This window comes from Rhineura floridana, chromosome 11 (assembly GCF_030035675.1).
Source record: "Rhineura floridana isolate rRhiFlo1 chromosome 11, rRhiFlo1.hap2, whole genome shotgun sequence".
NCBI lineage: Eukaryota > Metazoa > Chordata > Lepidosauria > Squamata > Rhineuridae > Rhineura > Rhineura floridana.
In genome coordinates this window covers 33984191-34005343 of record NC_084490.1, presented here as the reverse complement: position 1 = coordinate 34005343, position 21153 = coordinate 33984191, and the positions used below count along the sequence as shown (strand labels likewise).

At 42.2% G+C, this 21153-nt stretch overlaps 1 protein-coding gene across 3 annotated transcripts; it reads right to left on the bottom strand.

The window, feature by feature from the left end:
- Nucleotides 1-5748: 5748 nt before the first annotated feature.
- LOC133366597 (olfactory receptor 5V1-like) lies at nucleotides 5749-14263 on the bottom strand. Of its 3 annotated transcripts, XM_061589861.1 has the most exons (4): nucleotides 14213-14263; nucleotides 13602-13748; nucleotides 11967-12039; nucleotides 5749-6786 (listed from the first exon to the last, which is right to left on the bottom strand). In XM_061589861.1, the coding sequence occupies exons 2-4, from the start codon at nucleotides 13737-13739 to the stop codon at nucleotides 5834-5836; spliced, it is 1164 nt and encodes a 387-aa protein (XP_061445845.1). In that variant the 5' UTR covers nucleotides 13740-13748; nucleotides 14213-14263; the 3' UTR covers nucleotides 5749-5833. The 3 variants fall into 3 exon arrangements, with proteins under 3 accessions (XP_061445845.1, XP_061445846.1, XP_061445847.1); XM_061589862.1 differs by lacking the exons at nucleotides 13602-13748; nucleotides 14213-14263 and adding an exon at nucleotides 13334-13409; XM_061589863.1 differs by lacking the exons at nucleotides 13602-13748; nucleotides 14213-14263 and adding an exon at nucleotides 8264-8311 and having other exon boundaries at nucleotides 11967-12037.
- Nucleotides 14264-21153: the final 6890 nt, after the last annotated feature.

Below are 21153 nucleotides of genomic sequence, written 5' to 3'. Positions count from 1 at the left end.
TTGACAGAAACCGGATATGGACCAAGTTGGCCTGTTCTAATATAGACAAACGCCTCCTCTATTTAATTAGAGAATTGTACTCCAACAATTCCCTTAGAATCAGGATAGGCAACAATCTAACAGACCCAATAAGGATTAATAAAGGCGTTAAACAAGGTTGCCTTCTCTCACCTTTGTTCTTTAACCTATACTTGAATGACATCGTTACCGAACTTAAGGGCCCAAAATTTTTCCCTTCTTCAGCCGGGACCAGGAAGATCTCTATGCTCCTTTATGCCGATGATATGACCCTCCTCTCCCTTACCCCTATAGGCTTGAGAAGGCTTTTGTCGAGTTTAGACATCTATTGTAAAAAGGAAGGCCTCTTCATAAACTATAAGAAAACAAAAATAATGGTATTTGGTAAGAGACACCAAATGCATAAATGGTCTATTGGATCTCATGTAATAGATCAATGCCGCTCTTTCAAATACCTAGGTATACACTTTCAAGATACTCTTGCTTGGACAAGACATCTGATAGCCACCAAATTAACAGCTGCCAGAGAGGTAGGGAAAATCCTCAGATTCTACAGGACTTTGGGGGGGCACCTCATGGCCCCTGCCTTAAAAATCTTTCAAAGCAAGGTAATGCCTCAGATTACCTATGGAGCAGCAATCTGGGGATGGATAACTCCTTCTCTATCACAGTTAGAAACGATCCAAAATAACTTTTTGAGACGTCTTCTTTGCCTACCCCCTGGCATGCCTGCCGCTTTTTTAAGAACTGAAACTGATTTTCTCCCAGTTCGTGCTCGAATACATAAATCCCTATTGTCATACTGGACAACCTTATCTAACTCAAACTCTAAGATTTTGGCGAAGGCTTGTTTTGAGGTGGCTATATATGATAATTTCTGGTCCTCTAAATTCTGGGCGATCCTAGCTGAATATCATATTCCAGCAATGTCTATTAAAGCACTATATAAGTATAATATTCATGAGCAGCTAACATGTCACTGCGCTTGGCGGGATGACTTGAAAATTTCTAACTCAAAGTTTTCAAGATGGTATAGCCTTTTTAAACTGGATCACAAAAGGGCAAACTATCTAACTTTCCATCTATCTGTCCACTTAAGACAGGCCTTTACAGCCCTGCGACTCCAAACCATGCCCAGCGCTATGCTAACCGGGCGCTATCATAATATTCCCTATGAACAGCGGCTTTGTATTTGCCAAGGAGGGAAAGTAGAAGACTTGATCCACTACTTATTTGATTGCCCGATCTACGAGCACCCCAGATCTAGATCTAGATAATAACTAACCGGATCGGTCCTGGAACGGATAACCAATATATTTATTATCTTTTAGCTGATAAAGACTACTGGACCACTTATCAAGTGGCCCACTATGCCCTCGCAGCCCAAAACCTGAGAGTTAAATATTTAGTTAAACATGATGCCCAGGTCGGCTAGAGTTCATTATTTTATACAGCTTTACACAGTTTCACATAGTTTTGCTATGTCATTTTAATCAATTTTATTATAAAGTTAATTCTGTAACTGTAAATTTGTTATATTGATGTTGTTTAACTGATTGGTTTATATGTTGATTGCGATGGCCTATGGCCTGCAATAAAACTTTGATTGACCTGTTAGTTTGTGAAGGATGCTGAGAGGAGACTCCTATTCCCCTGACATAGCTCCAGTGGCCAGAGTGGTTTAACAGTCAGCTACTCATTCACTAACTACACTTCCCAGCATTCTTGGGAGAAGCCATGACTATGTAAAGTGAAATAAAGGTCTGGTGTGGATGTGGCCAGTGACAGTTTTAGTTTAAATTTGGGTAGGAGGCTACATGTGCCTGCTGTAGAATAAAAAGATGGGGAAAACCCTGAGAAAGAATGATACTGTTCACAATGTTTTTGTTTTGGAAAGGAAAGGGGCTACCCCTCTGCCCAATGCTCACCCATCCAATCTCCTCCCTTCTGCCTTCCTCTCTCCTCCTCCCCTCTGCCCCTCCCCTAGGTCAGTTTCAACTATCCTAAGCATGATTGCACAGGAGTAAATCCCATGGAACTCAAAAGGCATGTAAATGATCAAACCTGCCCTCCCCTCCTCCCTTTTATTTCCTCCCTGTTGCTCCTTCTCTTCCCCTTCCTTCACCCCTCCCTCCCCTCCCCCTCCCCTACCAATCCCTTCCTATCCTATCCTCCTCCTCCTTTCCCTTTCCTCCCCTTCCTTCCCCTTCCTCTTCCAATCCCCTACTTCCCCTTCCCATTCCAATCCCCTCCTTTCCCTCCCCATCTTCTGCTCCCCTCTCCCCTCTTCCTCCTTCCCTCTCCTCCCCCCTTCCCCATGGTCAGTTTTACCTATCCTAGCCATTATTGCATGAGAGTAAATCCCACTGAACGCAATATGCATGCAAATGATCAGACCTGCCTTTCCCCTCCTTCCCATATCCTCTCCCTTCTTCCTCCCTTCTTCCTCTCCTCCCATCATCCTTTTTCCTCCTCCCCTGCCCACTCCATGCCTCCCTCCTCATGGTCAGTTTTACCTATCTTAAGCATGATTGCATGGGAGTAAATCCTACTGAAATCAATAAATATGCAAATGATCAAACCTGTCCTGCTCCTCTCCCTCCTTCCTGCTCCCCTCTCCCTCCTTCCTGCTCCCCTCCCCCTCCTCCCCTCTCCATCCCCGGTGGTCAGTTTTATTCCACTTTAAACAGTCATGGCTCCCCCCAAAGAATCCTGGGAAGTATAGTTTGTGAAGGGTGCTGAAAACTGTTAGAGAAGATTTCTGTTCCCCTCACAGAGCTACAATTCCTGAGAAGACGAAATGACTATTGAACCACACTGACAAATTGTAGCTCTCTGAGGAGAATAGGAGTCTCCTAACAACTCTCAGCACCTTTCACAAGCTACACTTCCCAGGATTCTTTGGGGGAAGCCATGACTGTCTAAAGTGGAATAAAAGTGGAATAAATGTCTGGAGTGCATGTGGCCTAAATCTGCTATCCAAGTGCTAACTGTTGGTGGGCAACTTCAAGGCCTTTGTTCTCCTTTCTTATATTTATATTTATGAGAAGTGGAATAAATGTCTGGTGTGAATGTGGCCTTAGCAGGCACATAAGTCACTTGGCCAAGGCCTTAGCCACTATGCTCATATGTAGTTTATTTATACTGAAGGAGAAATTAGGGCTGTACTCCCTAAGGAGTACTTGATGGACCAAATGAATTATGAAACTACCATTAAGAGATGTTGTAGGAGATAGAGCTACTTTACCAGATATGTCATAAAGACACCAAATGACTTATAATGCTTTATGACAATAACAGGTTTCCTATTAGAGAAGATAAAAGCTACTTAGCAGAAGATATAACTTGTGTTCATGGTATCTCCAATGGAAGGATGTTCATATTGCACAATATACTCTGAAAAAATGTACAAGCAGAGAAAGGAATATCAAAAGTGTGTTTTTTACATCTTACCTATATAATTTACATAAGTAAATCCCTTTGCAACACCTGATAATTGTTCATTTCATGGTCCCGTCATAATTTCCCCAAGTTTTAATTTCACATTTTCTCTTATGTTGGAGAAGCAGTTTTAAAAATGTGATGTGCTGATCAAGTTCATTTTTTAAAAAAATATTTCTGGATAACACAGAGACAGCAGATATGAATGAATATAATTAGAAGACAGAATGGTACTCTCCCTAATCATGGGAGGGGGGAATTAGACAAAACACACGTCAAAGCAAGGTGGACATAAGCTACATATACAAAGGAAATATTTTTGTAGCAGTCCCATGAAGGTAATGATGGTGATCGAATCTTCAACCAGTGATGTCACAATGCCACTTCATTGTTGGATGCAAGGTCAAGTTCAGAGACAAGAGAGCGATAGTTTTCATTAGCAGGAGATGGTCTATGTTTGTTTGCATTGGAGTATGTAGCATCTGCAGGTGAACTAGGATTGGGAAGATGAATTGCAGATAATTGTAAAAACAAGTACACTTTGAGAGCCAGTGCAGCCAGTGCTCTTCTTACATTTCTTTCTTCTTGACATCATTTTGGAGCACAATGAATATTGTGTTTCCCATACATGCACACTTAACATAAGAACATAAGGAAAGCTTGTTGGATCAGGCTAATCGTCCATCTACTCTAGAATTCTGTTGTCACAGTGGCCAGTCATATGCCTATGGGAAGTCCAAAAGAAGGATCTGAATGAAATAACATTCTCCCCATTTGTGATTTTCAGCAACTGGCATTCAGGAGTACACTGCCTCCGACAATGGAGACAGAGCATACCCATTGTGGCTAGTATCCATTGACAGCCTTATCCTCCATGAATTTGCCTAATCTTCTTTTAAAGCCATGTCTGGCTTTAGAGAACAATCCCCCTTATCCTACATAAGCCCCATGAGAGCTGCACAAATGCATCACTGAAGAATGAACTACTGCTAGACTGTAATTCAGATATGTTTATTCTTTAACAAATTCCATCAATTTAATGGCTCAACTATCAGAGAAGGCAGATTCCCAATAAGCACGTTTGAAGCCATGTCATTTCTACTACATACTTCACCTCCCAATAAGCACATCTAGAAGGTAGACATAAAATGGAGTCATGCCAACACTGTCATGCCTTGTATTCACACATGTACAGAGGTACAGAAGTATTTTAATTTAACCTCACAAACCTATTATTAGTAATTTACCTGCTGGTTACATAAAATCCATTCCAGCTGCTATCAGTTTCAGATGGGGTAGATTCCTTATGATGTGGTATAGAATTGGTAGCAACAATTGCATATAAACTTGGAAGCAAATCAATTCTGCCCCCAACAGCCAAGGAAAGTTTGGAAAGACAGCAGTAGCAGGCTGGGTAAGGAAGTTCCATGCTGTGAGGGACTTTATGATCTGGCTGCTTTGACAATCATTTCCAGACCAAGATTTTTTCACTTCTTTTTCATCCCTCTAAGGGCTATTTCAGATGACTGGTTTATTAAAAATGTAAATGTACTGCCTTCAAGTTGATTCCGACTTATGGCGACCCTATGAATAGGGTTTTCATGAGGCTGAGAGGCAGTGACTGGCCCAAGGTCACCCAGTGAGTTTCATGGCTGTGTGGGGATTTGAACCCTGGTCTCCCAGGTTGTAGTCCAACACCTTAATGACTACATGACACTGGCTCTCAACTGGTTTATTCAGTATTACTATAATTTTTTCAGAACATTTGTGTGGAGGTTAGCATCATCCTACCAGATCTAGCCAGCATAGCTAGTAGCCAGGGAAAAATGGGGGTTGAAGTCCACCAAATCTGGAGGTCACCACATAGCCCCTGCCATAATTTGTCTTGAGTAATCTCTGAGGCTTTCAGAGTTAGACTAGTTAGGTAAACCTAGGCTTTTGTGACACAACAAGCTTATTTTAGCAATGCAATCCTATGACGATCATGAACAGACATGGACTTGTCCATGGAGCTGTATAATATGGTTTGAATACATAGGATGCATACAAAAATATTAAATGGGAGATCTGTGTAAGAATTTGTTGGAGGAGATATTCATAGCAAGCATTTCATCCATCCAAATGCACAAGTTTATCAATCAAGAAGTTGCACAGTGACAAAGCATTCCCAAATGAATATGACTGGCATATGAGTTTTATGAACAAGGAATGGTACACAATGAGATACCCAACAAATTGGAAAACAGTTGGTAATTTTCAGAAGTTTTGATTAATTTAATTCATAGCAGAGTTAAGGTGTGAATATGAAATTCTAAAGACAAAAATAAGTGTGAAAATAAGTATGGCTAATCTCTGTGTATGTTTCTCCCAAAATTCATCTCTTTCTAATCATACTTTTCCAGGCTTTCTTTACATCCTTGTTGCGTAAGGTATATATGATAGGATTTAAGAGTGGTGTCAAGACAGTATATATAACTGAGACAAGCCTGGCATGATTTGAGGAGTGGCTGTTATTTGAATTCAAGTAGGTGAAGATGGAGCTGCCATAGTACAAAAGGACCACAGTGAGGTGAGAGGAGCAGGTGGAGAATGCCTTTTGTCTCCCTTCTGAAGAGTGCATGTTTAAGACAGTTGAAATGATGTAAGTGTATGATAGAAGGATGCAAAGTAATGGGGTCCAAGCTATAAAAAGGCCAATGGATAAGAGAATTTGGTTAAGGGAAGTGTCTCTGCATGATAACTTCAGCAGTGGAGGGATATCACAGTAGAAAGCATCGAGGTGGTTCTTCCCACAGAATGGTAGCTGGAAAGCAAAGGTGGTGTGCACTACTGAGTTCAGGAAGCCCCCAGCCCAGCAGGCTGTGGCCAGCTGGAGACAAATTTCTTTGCCAATAATCAGTGTGTAGCGTAAAGGGTTGCATATGGCAACATAGCGGTCAAATGCCATCACTGCAAGAAGGAGGCACTCAGTGCCTACAAAAGAGAAGAAAAAATAGACCTGGAGCACACAGCCCATGTAGGAAATGGTGCTTCTCTCTGAGAGAAGGTGAGCCAACATTTGGGGGATAGTGGTGGTAGTGTAGCAGATATCAAGAAATGAGAGATTACCAATGAAGAAATACATGGGAGTTCTGAGCCTCTGGTCCACTAATGTCATTACAACAATGAAGGTATTCCATAGCACAGTGAATAGATAGGTGATTAAGAACCCATTGAAGAGCAAGAGATGTGCCTCCTGAAGATTTTTAAAACCCAGGATGATGAACTCAGTCAGGTCAGTTTCATTTTGTGCCTCCATGTCTGGACAAAGAAACAGAGTCTGATTTTCTGTGGGGAATAGTGAAATGAATTGTGATAATGTAAATAAATTTTATGACATTGGCATTAAATATACAAGATAACCAAGGTGTGATAGATCTTTCCTTTCAGAGGACATCATTCTTTTGTCTGAAGGATAACTTTCCTGTAAAATCACTACGGATTTATCACATCAACAAGGAATCATATCACACCATCTTATACAGTAAGACTAACCTCTATTTTCAAATGAGAGGGAAACTAGAGTGAAGAAGTGGATCAGTGGGTACATGTCACCATATACTGGCAAGAAGGCTGTCAATATGATGATGGAGTGCATGTGTTGAGCTTTTATACTCCAAGGATGGAATCTTTCCATACAGTCACTGGTTTCACTCTGCTCCAAGTGACAGACATTTGATGTTTCCAAGTGATTGGAAACACCTTAAAAAATATTTGAACAAATAGTGAAACAGTGAAAGGCATTACCTGCTCTTAAACATATTGGAGAGAAGTTGATTCTATAATTTAAATTAAAATAACTAATAACACTCTTGTATCTGGCATTTCACTAAAACAGGAGAGAGGGGGTCACAGATTCAACACCCCTGAACTAAAAGATCTGTTTCATTGAGTTATTGGCAGAAGACCAAGGCCTGAGAATTTGAAAATCTGAAAAGTAGTGTGCCCTATGATTTGGTAGTAAAAAACAGTGATCTGGGTAGCTATGCTTAATTTATCCCCTTACAATTTATTTCCTCAGGCATTTGTTCTTGTGGTGAAATTCTTTTGGAAAAGTAGGCCTTTTGCAGATACAATCTCATAAGGAGGACTGTTTTGTATAATGAAGGAATTGGCCTTTAGGGTGGTAGCACCTACCGTTTGGAATGCCCTCCCATTACATATCAGATAAACACAGTCTTTTCAGCATCTGTTGAAAACTCATTTTTCAACAAGCCTTTTAAGCGGAGATTCTTATCCCAATCCTTCTCTGTATTAGATATGATGTTATTATTACTATTATTAGTAGTAGTAGTAGTAGTAACTTAATACCAAATGGTCTCTGTGCAACTCACAACAGATTTAAAACATACAGAAATGTAAAACAAGAATAATAATCAAACACACAATCAATAAAACCCATCAATATGTTAAAAGCCATAAACGAAAATGGAAATGGACTATCTTCAAGTCAATCCTGACTTGTGGCAATCCTATGAATAGGGTTTTCATGGTAAGTGGTATTCAGAGGGGGTTTACCATTGCCTCCCTCTGAGGCTAGTCCTCACCAGCTGGCTAAGGTCTGCTCAGCTTACCACAGCTGCACAAGCCAGCCCCTTCCTTGTCCTCAACTGCCAACTGGAGGGCAACTGGGCTCCTTGGGACTATGCAGCTTGCCCATGGCTGCACAGGTGGCAGGGCATGTAACCCCTGAGCCACTCACTGTGGGGGTGATTTTTAGCTAGCCCTCTACACCCAGGAGACATGAGCAGGAATTTGAACTCACAGACTCAGGAGTCCCAGCCAGGCTCTCCTCCCCACTGTGCTATACCAGCTGTAAAAAAAGCCATACATAGCAATCAATAAAAACTTAAAACCCATCAAATAGCAAAAAAAAAGGAATAACTCAGACAGCATACATCAAGGGCCAAAGGACAGAATGAAGAGGAAGGTCTTTGCCTGGCACTTAGGAAAGGTGCCAGGTGTGCCTCCCTGGGGAGAGAATTCCACAGTCAGAGGGCCACCATTGAAAAGGCCCATTCTCACGTTGCCACCCTCTGACCTCCTGTGGAGGGGGCACATGTAGAAGAACCTATGATGACAAATGCAGGGTCCTGGTCAGTTCCTATGGGGAGAGGTAGCCCTCATGGTATTAAGGTCCTGAGCTGCATAAGGCTCTATAGGTCAAAACCAGCACCTTGAAGTGAGCCTGGAAACTTAGCCATTGCAAGTGTGCCAAAATATGTGTGTTTTGATTGTTGATGTTTTGATATATTTTTATAGCATTTTTATTTTTAAGAGCTTTGGGGTGTTTCATGGGAAGCAATTAATAAAGGAAATGAAAATAAACAAACATGCACATTAGTAGTTCACAGTTGAAGATGGTATCTTCACTATGAAGTATGATAATGCAATATGCAAAATACGTAAGGATGTAAACACTATATTTAAAATTCCACTTTATTAATACAGAAAGAGGGAAGTTTTGAGTTGTCAGTGAACATTCAGGAGTCAGAACTCTAAAATATACACTCTACATATTACAAACGTATGAGTTATACCTGCTAACTCAGATTTCTCATCAGCTTATGTTAATGAAAGGCATTCCTGCTCATGGCTGGAACCTTTTCAGGAATGTATCAGGATCCACTCTAAGGCCAATGGATGCTGAATTTATTTTTATTTATTTATTTAATTTAATTAATTAAATGGCATTAATTATTGAATATATTTTACCACCGCATCCCTACAACACCAGCTTCATTGTTGGTTGATATTACACAGAGTATGCAAGTAGAAAAACCATATTGACCAAAATTGGGTCACACATACCACACTGAATCATTGATCTCTAATGTACATATTACTGTAAGCATGACTATATTGGCTTCAGCCTCAAGCAGGTCACAGGCAACTGAAGTTTCACTGATCACTGATCTTGCACTGAACATCTACAGAAAAAGAAGTACCTGTAAAGTTGAGGAAAGGCTGTGAATGGAAACCAAGATGGTGTGGAGCAGATGACCAGGACCACCAGGAAACTTGTGTCAGACCATGATATTAATTGTAATGGAGAGATGAGCCATAGCAGTAGTAGTTGGGGTTTCCATAGCAGTCTGTATTTCTCAAGCTGGTATGACTTGTGACCCACCAATCTGAGCTCAACCCACCAGACATGTGTTTTGGCTTTACTGGTGCAGGGTGCATACAAATTCCCCGCACTCAATCCCAGAACAGCATCAGCAACTGGAGATCTAATCCCACAGTGGTCAACCACATATGACTTGGTGGGTCACGAGCTGTGCAGGCCTAATTTAGAACATATATGGCTTACTAAAGATCATGTATTATATGATCCATTTAATAGTAAAAAAAGTTAGCTGATAATTTTAGCTATGTTCAGAATATCTTCTGCTCCACATGATATCTGCAATTTCAGTCACAAACCTGTTTGATTTCATTTCCACAATTATGTGGTTATGCGAAAGCAAAGTAGCCCTTTCCATTGCAGATTTTTGCTACTTTTGTCATGTCTACCTCAAGCTAGACTAAGAGTCACCAAAATGGCCCTCACAGATGAACAGGTGTCCACAAATACCTACTGCAGTGCCCACAGGGTCCCTTCCTCATGCTAAGATTAGACTTGAAAAAAGAATTGTATTGTAAGCAATAGAAGAGGCTGTGGTGTGTGTTTGGTTGTGGTGCTCACAACAGTTTTCAGGTTTCCAATGTGCCCATGGGGCAAAAAGGTTGGCAAATGCAGCTCAGCCATTAAAATTATAACAAATACCTTTTACATTTTCTATCCCACTAAAGTTTGGAGATGGTTGATTAAGCAAACAATACTTTTTCATTGTTCAAGCGAAGCAGATCTCAGGCTATTTTGTGCTTTGACAGACAATTCCCTAGGAGTTCCATAGAAGTTGCCAATATATGTATAAAAGTATTTAAAGGTAGTTACAATATGCACAATAAATGGCAAGTCTTTATCCATGAATCCCTTATTTTACCAAGGCGCTTTTGTGCAGAAAAGCCCATTGCATACCTGAATCCTGCAGGTTTGCATCCTGGGCTTCTTGGCTGTTGAGCCCAGGAGCAATCCTGGGGGATGGAGGTTTACAAGGTACTTTCCACTTGCAAACAGCCAGGATCACTCTCTGGGAGGAACAGCAGAAAATCACCCCCAGGATTGCTCCCTGGGCTCAACAGCCGATGAGCTGAGGGAGTGAACCTGCACACAATTGGCCATGCTGGTCTCCTTCCCCCTCACTCTGTAAGTTACTTAGTATTTTTAATCATTAGCCCTGCCTCCCAAATCTATTTGGGAGTGGCTCCAAGCCAAGGCGGGTAGTCTTCAAGTCAACCCAGGGTGGGTTCACCTAAAGCACTCCCCTCCAGATTGGAGCCATGGGGTAATTAGGAGGGTCTGTGCACAGCCCTAATCAAAATAATTTGCTTTATATCACTGTCACTTTTCAGCCATTCAGATAAACCTCTTTTGGTAGACTGAAATTACCCAATGAAAGATATATTTTGGAATATTGTTGAGCCAACTTTTATAAAATATTAACCTCTGCTAAGCCCATGCTTCTGTATCTAAGAGGATTGTTTTCTGAGACAGAATCTCCTAACCATCATTTTTTTCAAAGCTTTTTTGACATCTTCATTTCTCAGACTGTAGATGATTGGGTTGAGCATAGGGGTTACCACACTATAGATAAACGAGACCACCTTGTTAGTTTCCATTGAGTGCTGGCCTGCAGGGTTGACATATATGAAGATTACTGTTCCATAGTAGAGTGTTACTACAGTCAGGTGGGCAGTGCAGGTGGAAAAGGCCTTCTGCCGTCCCTTTGTTGAAGACATTCTCAGAAGGGTTGCCAGGATGCAGGCATAAGAAAGCATGGTCAACAGAAAAGTGCCTAATACTATGACTGCTGAACTGATGAAGATGATGGTTCTGCTGATGTAGGTGTTAGTACATGACAGGCTGAGCAGTGGTGGGACATCACAGAAGAAATGGTTGATGATGTTGCCACAGAAGTGCAGCCTGCTAACTAAGATGGTAGATGGGCAAGGATTTAGGAATCCAGTCACCCAGGAACCTAAGGCTAAGTAGACACATATTTTGTTGCACATCAGTATTGGGTATCTCAGTGGGTTGCATATGGCCACATAACGATCATAAGCCATGACAGCAAGTAGGAAACACTCTGTGGAACCCAGAAAGAAGAAGAAATATGACTGTACAAGACATGCTGTAAGAGAGATAAACATGGATCTTCCTAAGGATATTGCTAGAAGTTTAGGGAGAGTGACTGAGATATAAGCAATTTCCAGCACAGCAAGATTGCTCAGGAAGAAGTACATAGGTGTGTGGAGACTTGACTCTGTCTTTAGTGTGATGAGCAGGATGATGTTCCCCGAAAGAGTAAGGAGATAGATAAGAAGGAATGAAATGAAATATATAATTTGTAACCTCTTGGTACCTGTGAATCCAGTAATGGTGAAAGTTGTTTCTTCTGTGTAATTTAATTTCTCCAAGACCATGTTGTCTTCCATCTAGAAAACAAATGAGAATAAGCAAAATTCTGGAAATACATTGGCAGTGATAGTGGGTCATATGAAAAGTAATGCTGAATAATACTGGCAATATTTAAAACTGTGAAAATGCTGTATGCACATTTATAGTTTCTGGAAATGCATTGGAAATTCTGGAAATGCATTGACAGTGATGATAATAGTCACATGAAAAGTAATGCTGAATAATATAGGCCATATCATTTAAATTGGTGAAAATGCTATGCACACCTTAACAGTTGCATTTCAAATGAATTTTAATTATTATTATAAACATATTTTAGTGGTATTTCAAGTGAAATGTTAGTGTGAATTTGGAGGTTTTTCTTTGGCTGAAACAGCTGAGAAATTATGAGAAGAATAATGAAGAGTTTTCAGAAGAGACTGTCCCAACCAAAGACACACACCCCTTTGAAGAATTCATTCTGCAGACTCACATAGTTGATCAAATAGACTAAATAGTTGATTAAATCAGAACATAACCTTTGGTCACTTATCTAACATTATCTGATTTCTGTTATATGCAATATATTCCCATATTTTGAGTAGCGCAATAACAAATGTTGGCATCAATATCAGACAGTGATATCCTTAAGATAGCATATTTCCTTAGCATCTTAAAAATAACATTTTACACTGTGCCAATCTCACCATTGTCTCCCTTCTCCTTCTCCCTCCCAGTAAGAAGCAGTGATTCCCCTGCCAGGTGATCAGGTAAGCATCTCCACCGTACCTCACCCTCTGCTACTGGCCACAGCCCTTCCCATATGCATGTAGCTACTGTTTTGCAGCATAACACTAGAGCTAGCTCCTTCTGCTGAATCTCCTACGACTCGAAATCCTTTATAAAAATGAGCACCTCTGAAGAAATGGACTACTAAATGCCTCACCATTTTTCAAAAAGGAAGTGACAAAAATAGTTCATCTCCCTAAAATAATGATAATAATAAAAGAAATCAGAATATCTACAATTGCATTAAGCAAAATAATTAATTATGAACCACTCACACTTCAGTCTTCAGTTTACAGAAGGAAAGAGCAACCCAGGATGGTTAAGTCTCCAAAACTGTCTAGATCTCCCAGTTCATATATCAGGCATCAGAGAAATAAACCTAGTCAATATCTTTCAGCTTTCTACCTGTAACATGATATACATATACAGTAGCTCTCTTTATATTCTGTAAACATTTTTTACAAAGTTGTAAGGCATGCAGTCCTGGCTCTAGAATTTTGGGGTACATTGAGTAAGGTAAGGAATCTCAGAGGGCCTCTTTACCTGAAAGAGTAAAAAGCTGAGAATATTTTTACACTGCTGCTGGCCCTCGTGGCTGAACTCTGCAAAGTCACAATGGCAGCAGTGTTGAGGTGACTGGCGTTTTGGCACTATTGGATCCTGAAAAATCCCAGATCTTTATGCTGTCTTGAACCAGCCCCGAGCGGAAGCAGGATGCTATATGTTAACGGGCCACTTTTGTAGAGGGGATACTAAAGAGCTTGTGGTGGCAAACATCAATGGACCACTATTGCTGAGAAACAAATCATACCTTCGTTGGACTGGGGTGCATAGCAGCAGAAACACCAAATATCAGCAGAGCGGTGGTTTTCTCACTTTGCTGTCTGTAATATGTTCCTTCACCTTCTTGCTGAAGTTCTGCCTTGCATGGACTGAAGATAAAACTCATCTGGAACAGCTACAAGAAATGTCTTTAATGGTTCCAAATATATAAGTTAATAATTCATGGGGGAGATGGAAAGATTTTTAAAAACTACAACAGATCTAGTAAATTAATATAAAATGAGTCCAATGTCCTCTGCACTTCCTTTCAGTCTCATTGCGTGCTTGTTTGAAATTTACTGAAATATGTCAGTATTTTTTGTGTCTCTCTCTCCTGAGAGCCAATAAGTTTAGCAGTTGAGGGAATAGGAAAAATAAACTTAATTGTGCTAGCATGGAGAAGTGGCAGAGGACCGAAACCAGATTCAACAGTGTCTCCTCCACTGAGTACTTAGTCTTTATTAAAAATGTTGCACCATGCCTGCACTTTCCATTAGAAAATTCCCAAGGCAGTTTAGATAATAAAAATCCAATATAAGTGTCATGGCCCCTTCAGAGGACTCATCAGATGAGGATGACTCGGGAGTAACAGCAGCATACCTGGAAGGAGAAACCAAGGAAACTCCTTAGAACCCAGCTCCTTCTCCCCCTCAGCTGCAGAGCACCCCAGACACAGCTGAAGCCCTTCAGCCAGACCCAGACAGTGAACAGGATACTCCCTCCTCACCTGCAGAACATAAACAACAGAGGGTCAGGCACAAGAGGGACAGGCCTGTCCACTTAAGGCCAAAAGGCTGATGGCTCACAACTGCTGACAAACCTGCTCCTTAAAAGACAAACCTTGGCTTCAGCTTGTTGCTGACTACAATGTCAAGTGTGGCTTCATGTGTTTCCAGATTCCCTGAAGCTTATCTTGGACTGACCTCTTAGCAATTGAACCCAGACTTCTACTGACCTCGCTTCTGGACTTCTGGCTTGGCATGTAAGCTTGGAAAGGGCCTTGCCCTTATCACGCTTCATCTTTGTTAGCTTGACAGATTTATGACCAAGCTGCCAGCTAAGGACTTTCCAGCTCTGGTAAATACCCAGGAATTTCCAGTCCCGCCTGCACTACCGTCTCAGTGCAGAGCTGACAATAATGTATCTAAAAACAACATAATGAGTCCAGAGCTTGGAAAAGTTACTTTTTTGAACTACAACTCCCATCAGCCCAATCTAGTGGCCATGCTGGCTGGGGCTGATGGGAGTTGTATTTCAAAAAAGTAACTTTTCCAAGCTCTGACAGCAGAAGCTAAGTAAAATGTGAAACCAATTAATATTTGGAATAAAAATACAAATCAGAGTGCATGATTATATAGGAACTGTCATATATAGGCAAGTCTTTCCTACATATGAAGAAAAACAGGGAATCTTGGTTTAACATCGAACCTAGGGAGGGAGATAATTAATTTGGTCTGGTTTTCACAGTGGATCAAATCTATTTGACATACTCATAATTGCTTGCAGATTGAAACACAACCCCCAGTGAGTTTGCATACTTCTCTGCATTTTGCAATATATTTTGGAATGCAAAAAGCACACCGAAATATTTTTTTTCATAACAGATGCATGTTGTGGCCAAGGGTTGAAATAAGACAAGGACACAGCAAGCTTGGTTGATCAAAGGGCCACTTTATTAAACTATAACAAAACCCCTTAAACTAACCTGCAGAGGGAAAATACAGGTGCAGAAACTATCGATAAGCAAGCAGTTGAAATACAGCTCTCGGGTGACCAGTCCCTGCTGGGACAAGGGCAAGCCATTCTGCTTACCCCTTACCCCCACCACACCCTGTAGGCGAGCAGGGGAGCCTTCCCCCATCACCACCACACGGGGCCCTACAACTCTGGGTGGATGAGGTAAGTTGGCCCCACAAGCAGCCCATATCCTGCCCTTGGGCTGTAAAGCCCTGACAGACAGTCCTCCAGAACCACCAATCACTTCCCTACAGGGGCCACCTAGCTGTCCTTACCTACTTCCCTTCCCGCACCTTAGAGCACAAGTGACCAGACAGCCTAAACCAACTCAGGGAACTATTTTAATCTTATTGAATTAGCCAAATTAGCTGAAATAACCTAATAACCACAACACCCCCTAACCTGATTCTATTCCACCACCACAGTGTGGAGTAGGCAAAAAACCTGCTGGCCAACAAGGGTGGGCCATATAAAAATTCCTACTTGGCCCCGAAGCGACGCAGATCATACCATAGCAATGGGAGGGCAGGGTGGGCATCACACCCAAGAGGACTAAGATGGGTGGTACGGGCTTAAATACATCCTGACACCCCACTCTCCCATGCAGCATGTCACGAGCGCACTTTGTGTGTCAAGTGTGACTGCTGACCTTACCCTCAATGGTGACCAGGGCTTCGCTGCCTGGCCGCAATTCCACCCCACCCACCCAGGCTACGCTCAGGTGAGCGGAGTGGAACTTGCGGATGAGGGTCAACATAAGACAAGGGACACAGCAAGCTCGGTTTATTTTATTTATTTATTTATTTTATTCGATTTATTAGTCACCCATCTGGCTGGAAACCCAGCCACTCTGAGTGACGTACAAAATACAGGCATATAAAAATCAAACATAAAAGTATATAAACATCAAAAAACAAGCAATAAAACTAAACAACAAAGTAGAAGCTATACCCCAACCCACACAGCCCAACCCAAAGATCAGAAAGTCCTCCTAAAGAAGCTGCGTTTGAAGGCTGGAGGGTGGGGCAAGGCAGGTGGAAGCAGCCTCCCCTGATGGCAACAGAGTCTCTCTCCCCTCATGAACAAAGGGCCACATTAATAAACTATAGCAAACCCCCTTAACCTAACCTGCAGAGGGGAAACATAGGTGTGGGAACTGTCTATAAGCAAGCAGTTGGAATACAGTTCTCGGGTGACCAGCACTTGCGGGGGCAAGGGCAAGCCATTCTGCTTACCCCTTACTCCTACCACACCATTTGAGTGAGACGGGAAACTTCCCACATCACCACCCCCCGGGCTTTACAACTCCAGGAGGATGAGCTGGCCCCAAAAGCATCCTATATCCTGCCCTTGGGCCATAAAACCCTGACTGACAGTCCTCCAGAGCCACCAATCACCTCCAAAGGTGCCTAAGGGAGCCACCTAGCTGTCCTTACCTACTTCCCTTCCAGCATCTTACCACCACAGAAGGGGGCAAATTTCTATTTAGTCCCCCTTCACCCCACTGCCGAGAAGCACCTCTCACAGACATTACCTGAATCTGTCAGATGAACTCATTAGGTACATCTGTCATTACCTGCATCTGTCAGGTGAATTCCATCCACCCTATAATGCTCAACCCAAGAGTGCTGAATAAGTAGATGATGTAAAGCCAACCCCTGTGTGCCAGAACAACCAACTGAATCTGCCAGTTGACCTTCTTATGTGCCCTATCTATCCCCCTCGTGTCCACCAAACAATACCAGACCGGGTGGGGAAATATGTCTGACCATATCAGATGAACACTGGGCCAACTTTGCCTCACAAACTGCATGTCCTCACATGCCTGTAAACTAAGGGCCTTGCCCTTAAGCAAACCAAAGTCATTCCCACCCAGGTCAATAACCATAACCTGTGGAACTGTCTGCACCAAACCCTGCTGGAACAAAATGGGTAGGAGCCCATCCCAGCACATTCCCCATTGGCCAAGCCACTGAACCATAGGCCACTGAGTGTGGCCCAGCTGAGAACCACAATGTAACTTCATGGCCCTACAGCCCACCCAGAACACCAAGCTATGGCGGCAGATTAGGATGCCCGTCAGCTCCGTCCCCATCCAACAACCTGCCAAAAACAAAATAATTTCAAAAGTTAGGCTCCCAGACCTTCAGGCTTGCCAAAAGGGTGAATATAACCTTTTTATGCACCAGATTTCCATCTGCCAATGACCTGCAGCCTGTCCTGTGAAAACCCTTGCTGCTGTAGAAGTAGATCCAATCCTAAAAGAGTGGGCCATGAATGCTGAGGGGTCCACTCCCAAGCCCTGAAGCACTAGCTTAGTAAGCACCCCAAACTGAAACTTCGTGAGGGAGATCCCCCCTCCTGAATAAACAAATAACCTGGATTTAGGCCCCTGCCCCCCCCCCCAAACATTGTAATGCCCTTACAGGACAGATGCCCGGTTCTGTGGCAGCGTACAAAACCACGGTCCAACCCTTGCTCTGTTGCTCAGTCTTGGACCATCAAACCTGATCCTAGCACTGCTAGGATCTTTTGAGGGGTCAAAACTAACATCTGACAGCAGGAGGGTGCTTGAAGAAGAGTCCAGGTTGGACCTGGCAACCACCTCCCCTATCCGGAAGGCTCCAAAAACAGTGTCAGGGCCCCTGCATGAAACAGCTGGACCTTGTATTGTGATGAACATATGTCAACCCATCGGCCTAACAGGCCCATCAAGAGGTTGGGTGAAAAGGGGCAGCGGGGATCAGGGGTAGCAGTACACTCTCTAGCCCACCCACCCAGCATATGGCAGACCCTAAAGTCTTCTGAATGGTCCTGAAAGCCCCCAGCCTTAGCCATAAAGGATAGCCCCACCCGCTTACCTCGCAGCATCCTGACTGAGAGACCCTTCCTCCTGTCTTCCACCAGGAATTCCAACAGGTGACTTACCAGAATAGGCCACTCTTCCATGTAGCCCCTGCTGGCCCTGAACTCCTGGAGCTCCATACCTGCTCAATACGTGGGACAAGGTGTTCAACATCGGCTGCTATGCTGGGAATTTAGCTCCCGGGGTGTCTGTGCCCACAACCCTTGCTGTTTTAGGCATGAGTGCTTGATATGTGGTGCCTCGCTGTCATGCACCAACTGCCCATGGGCCAGGCTTTTTAGGGGGGTCAGCAGAAACCACCAGAGGGGTAAGAAGCAGCCAATAAGAAGGCTCTGAAATTAACAAAAAAAAATTCGACACAGATTTCTAGGATGAATAATGACAGAAATATAATTTTCTAGGTTAGATTCTCTGTAGAAACAATAGTAAGACAGGAAAGAAGCAAAGAACACTATCAAACATACAAGAAATGAATTCTCCATCTTTGGAGATATAGTTCTGATTGCAGGTGTTGCCACCACTCACCATATGCTCAGAATACCAAATTCTTCCAAGCTACACAGGAAGTGGATTGGACTGTGAAAGACCAACCAAATTGTGTTTGCATTTTTACAAATGTGTAGGGCAGTACAATATATCAGAGAGGAAGTCAGGTCTCTTGCTCCCCTGGTGCATTCACCATAGCTACACAATTTCCCTGCTATTTAAATCTTGATAGAAATATATTCTGCCTTTCCTCCCAAAGGAGCCCATTGTTCCAAACAACAAGCAATAAAACAATTTTTTAAAAATCTTAATTCCAATACAGATGCAGACTGGGATAAAGGTCTTTACTTAAAGGCTTGTTTAAAGAGGAAAGTCTTCAGAAGGCACTGAAAAGATAACAGAGACGGCACCTAACATTTAAGGGGAGTAAATTCTAAAGGCTAGGTGCCACAACACAAAAGGCCCCATTCCACAATTTCTTATGCATGGAGAATTTTGTTCCTGCTCTCAAGCAGGGGTGGATTTGATCTTGCACACACACACACACACACATGTTCCATGGGAAGATGACTTAAGAGTTTAACTCGCAAAGAGAAGGGGTTAAGGGGTGGCCACATGGGCTGAATCAGCCAATAAGGAGGGGGTTGGAGCTTGCTATATAATTGTGCTCTACTCTCAGCCATTCATCTTCTCTCTTTTACTGTGTTCTCCCTCCTGTATGCTGTGTTGGCTTTGCTAGTGTTCTGTAAGAGGGCTAAGTAGGATTCTTTTGGTGGATTGCCTGTTTTGTTTCTCACATTTTTTTGCCTCCTCCACACTGTTGGGGTAAATTCAGTTGGCTTAGGGAGTGGTGTGGTTGATCGCCCTGAGAGGGCATGGGGTTCAGGCAAGTGAGGAACACGGGGAGAAAATCTGTAGGTATACTGAGACATTATTGGGATCTTAAGGGATCTGCCAGAGCTGCATGCCTAGGGGCCTTGGGGGGCCATCTACCTGAAAGACACAGTTCAGGTGAAAGTGGGTACAGTGGGGCCTGGCTTCACATGTTGGGCTTTTATTCAAGGTTCACCTAGCAAGGTGGGAGTGATTTCCTCTCCATCCTTATCTGGGGAGCCACAGCCCATGGCTGTAGTACATGCCTGGGGTCCGTAGGGAAGCATCTCTTACAGAATTAGAAAAAAAAATCCTCACTTGCCCATGTCTTCTAGATTTGGATAATTTGGTTATTTGATCTGTAGGTCCTCCAGGTTTCTTACATTTTAATAAATGTAACCTTAATCCAATCTCCTGTCTCATGAGTTTTCTTTGAGGGTGTGGGGGCAAAAATCTGGACAGGTCTATCCATCAGTAGCATGCAAATCAGTGACTGAGCAATGCTTAGATACGTCCGATGACACTAGTGTGGTCTTTATACTGGAATCTCCTAGGGTACTGAGGGGAGCATTGCTTGTGCCTGGTAATGGCTGCAAATTGTTGTTTCAAAAGGTACAATGCATTTTGTGACATTCCTTCTGGTTTCACGTCCAAGATACCTAGAATGTGGGCTTGGCATCTGACCTCATGCATGCACATGCACTCTGCACTGGCATTGTGAGAGTAGAGCTGGACGTATGGCTAATCAAGCCTTTCCTTCAGCCTTTTTCAGGGTTTTGTGAAAACCACTCCCACTCTTTATTCAGTACACGCATTGCACTATCTTGCCTTCATATTTTCCTATGTGGTCACAATCTTCTTATCACATCAAAGCAACAAGAACGTGAAGCAAAACTAAAACCAAGGCAAGGGTGGATGTGTTTACTTGCCTTGTCGAGTCAGAATTTTCAAGCATTGTTTTCAAAGTTAGCACAAAGAGTTCAGAGATTTACTGCTGATGTCACAGTGGACCTTAAGTCTTTACTGTGAGAGGATTTTCTTCTTCTTCTTCTTCTTCTTCTTCTTCTTCTTCTTCTTCTATTATTATCATCATCATCATCATCATCATCATTATTATTATTATCATCATCATTATCATCATTATTATTATTATTAATAATAATAATAACAACAACAATTGTATATTGCCCATAACTGAAGCTCTCTGTGCAGTTTACAATTGAAAACATTAAAAACAAATGCATAAATATACAACTTTAAAAGCACATTTTTTAAAAAAAGAAATTTAAAAACACATGCTAAAATGTTCTTACTATGCAGTTTGTTTCTCAGTGAATATTGAGACAATTAAACTGATTTATTTATTTAGAAAATGCATATATTATTTTCAAATAAAAACATCACATCACCTACTTTCTGGAAAAGGAGTATGCAGCAATATTTGAATTGGTCCCAAGCTTTGACCATTAGCATTCTGAGTGTGAATCTTCTATGGTTTTTCAGCTAATGTTAATGTTTTAAAATGAGGTAGACAAAGCAACTGGTTACAACCCAACTTTTAGTATATTATATGCATTAT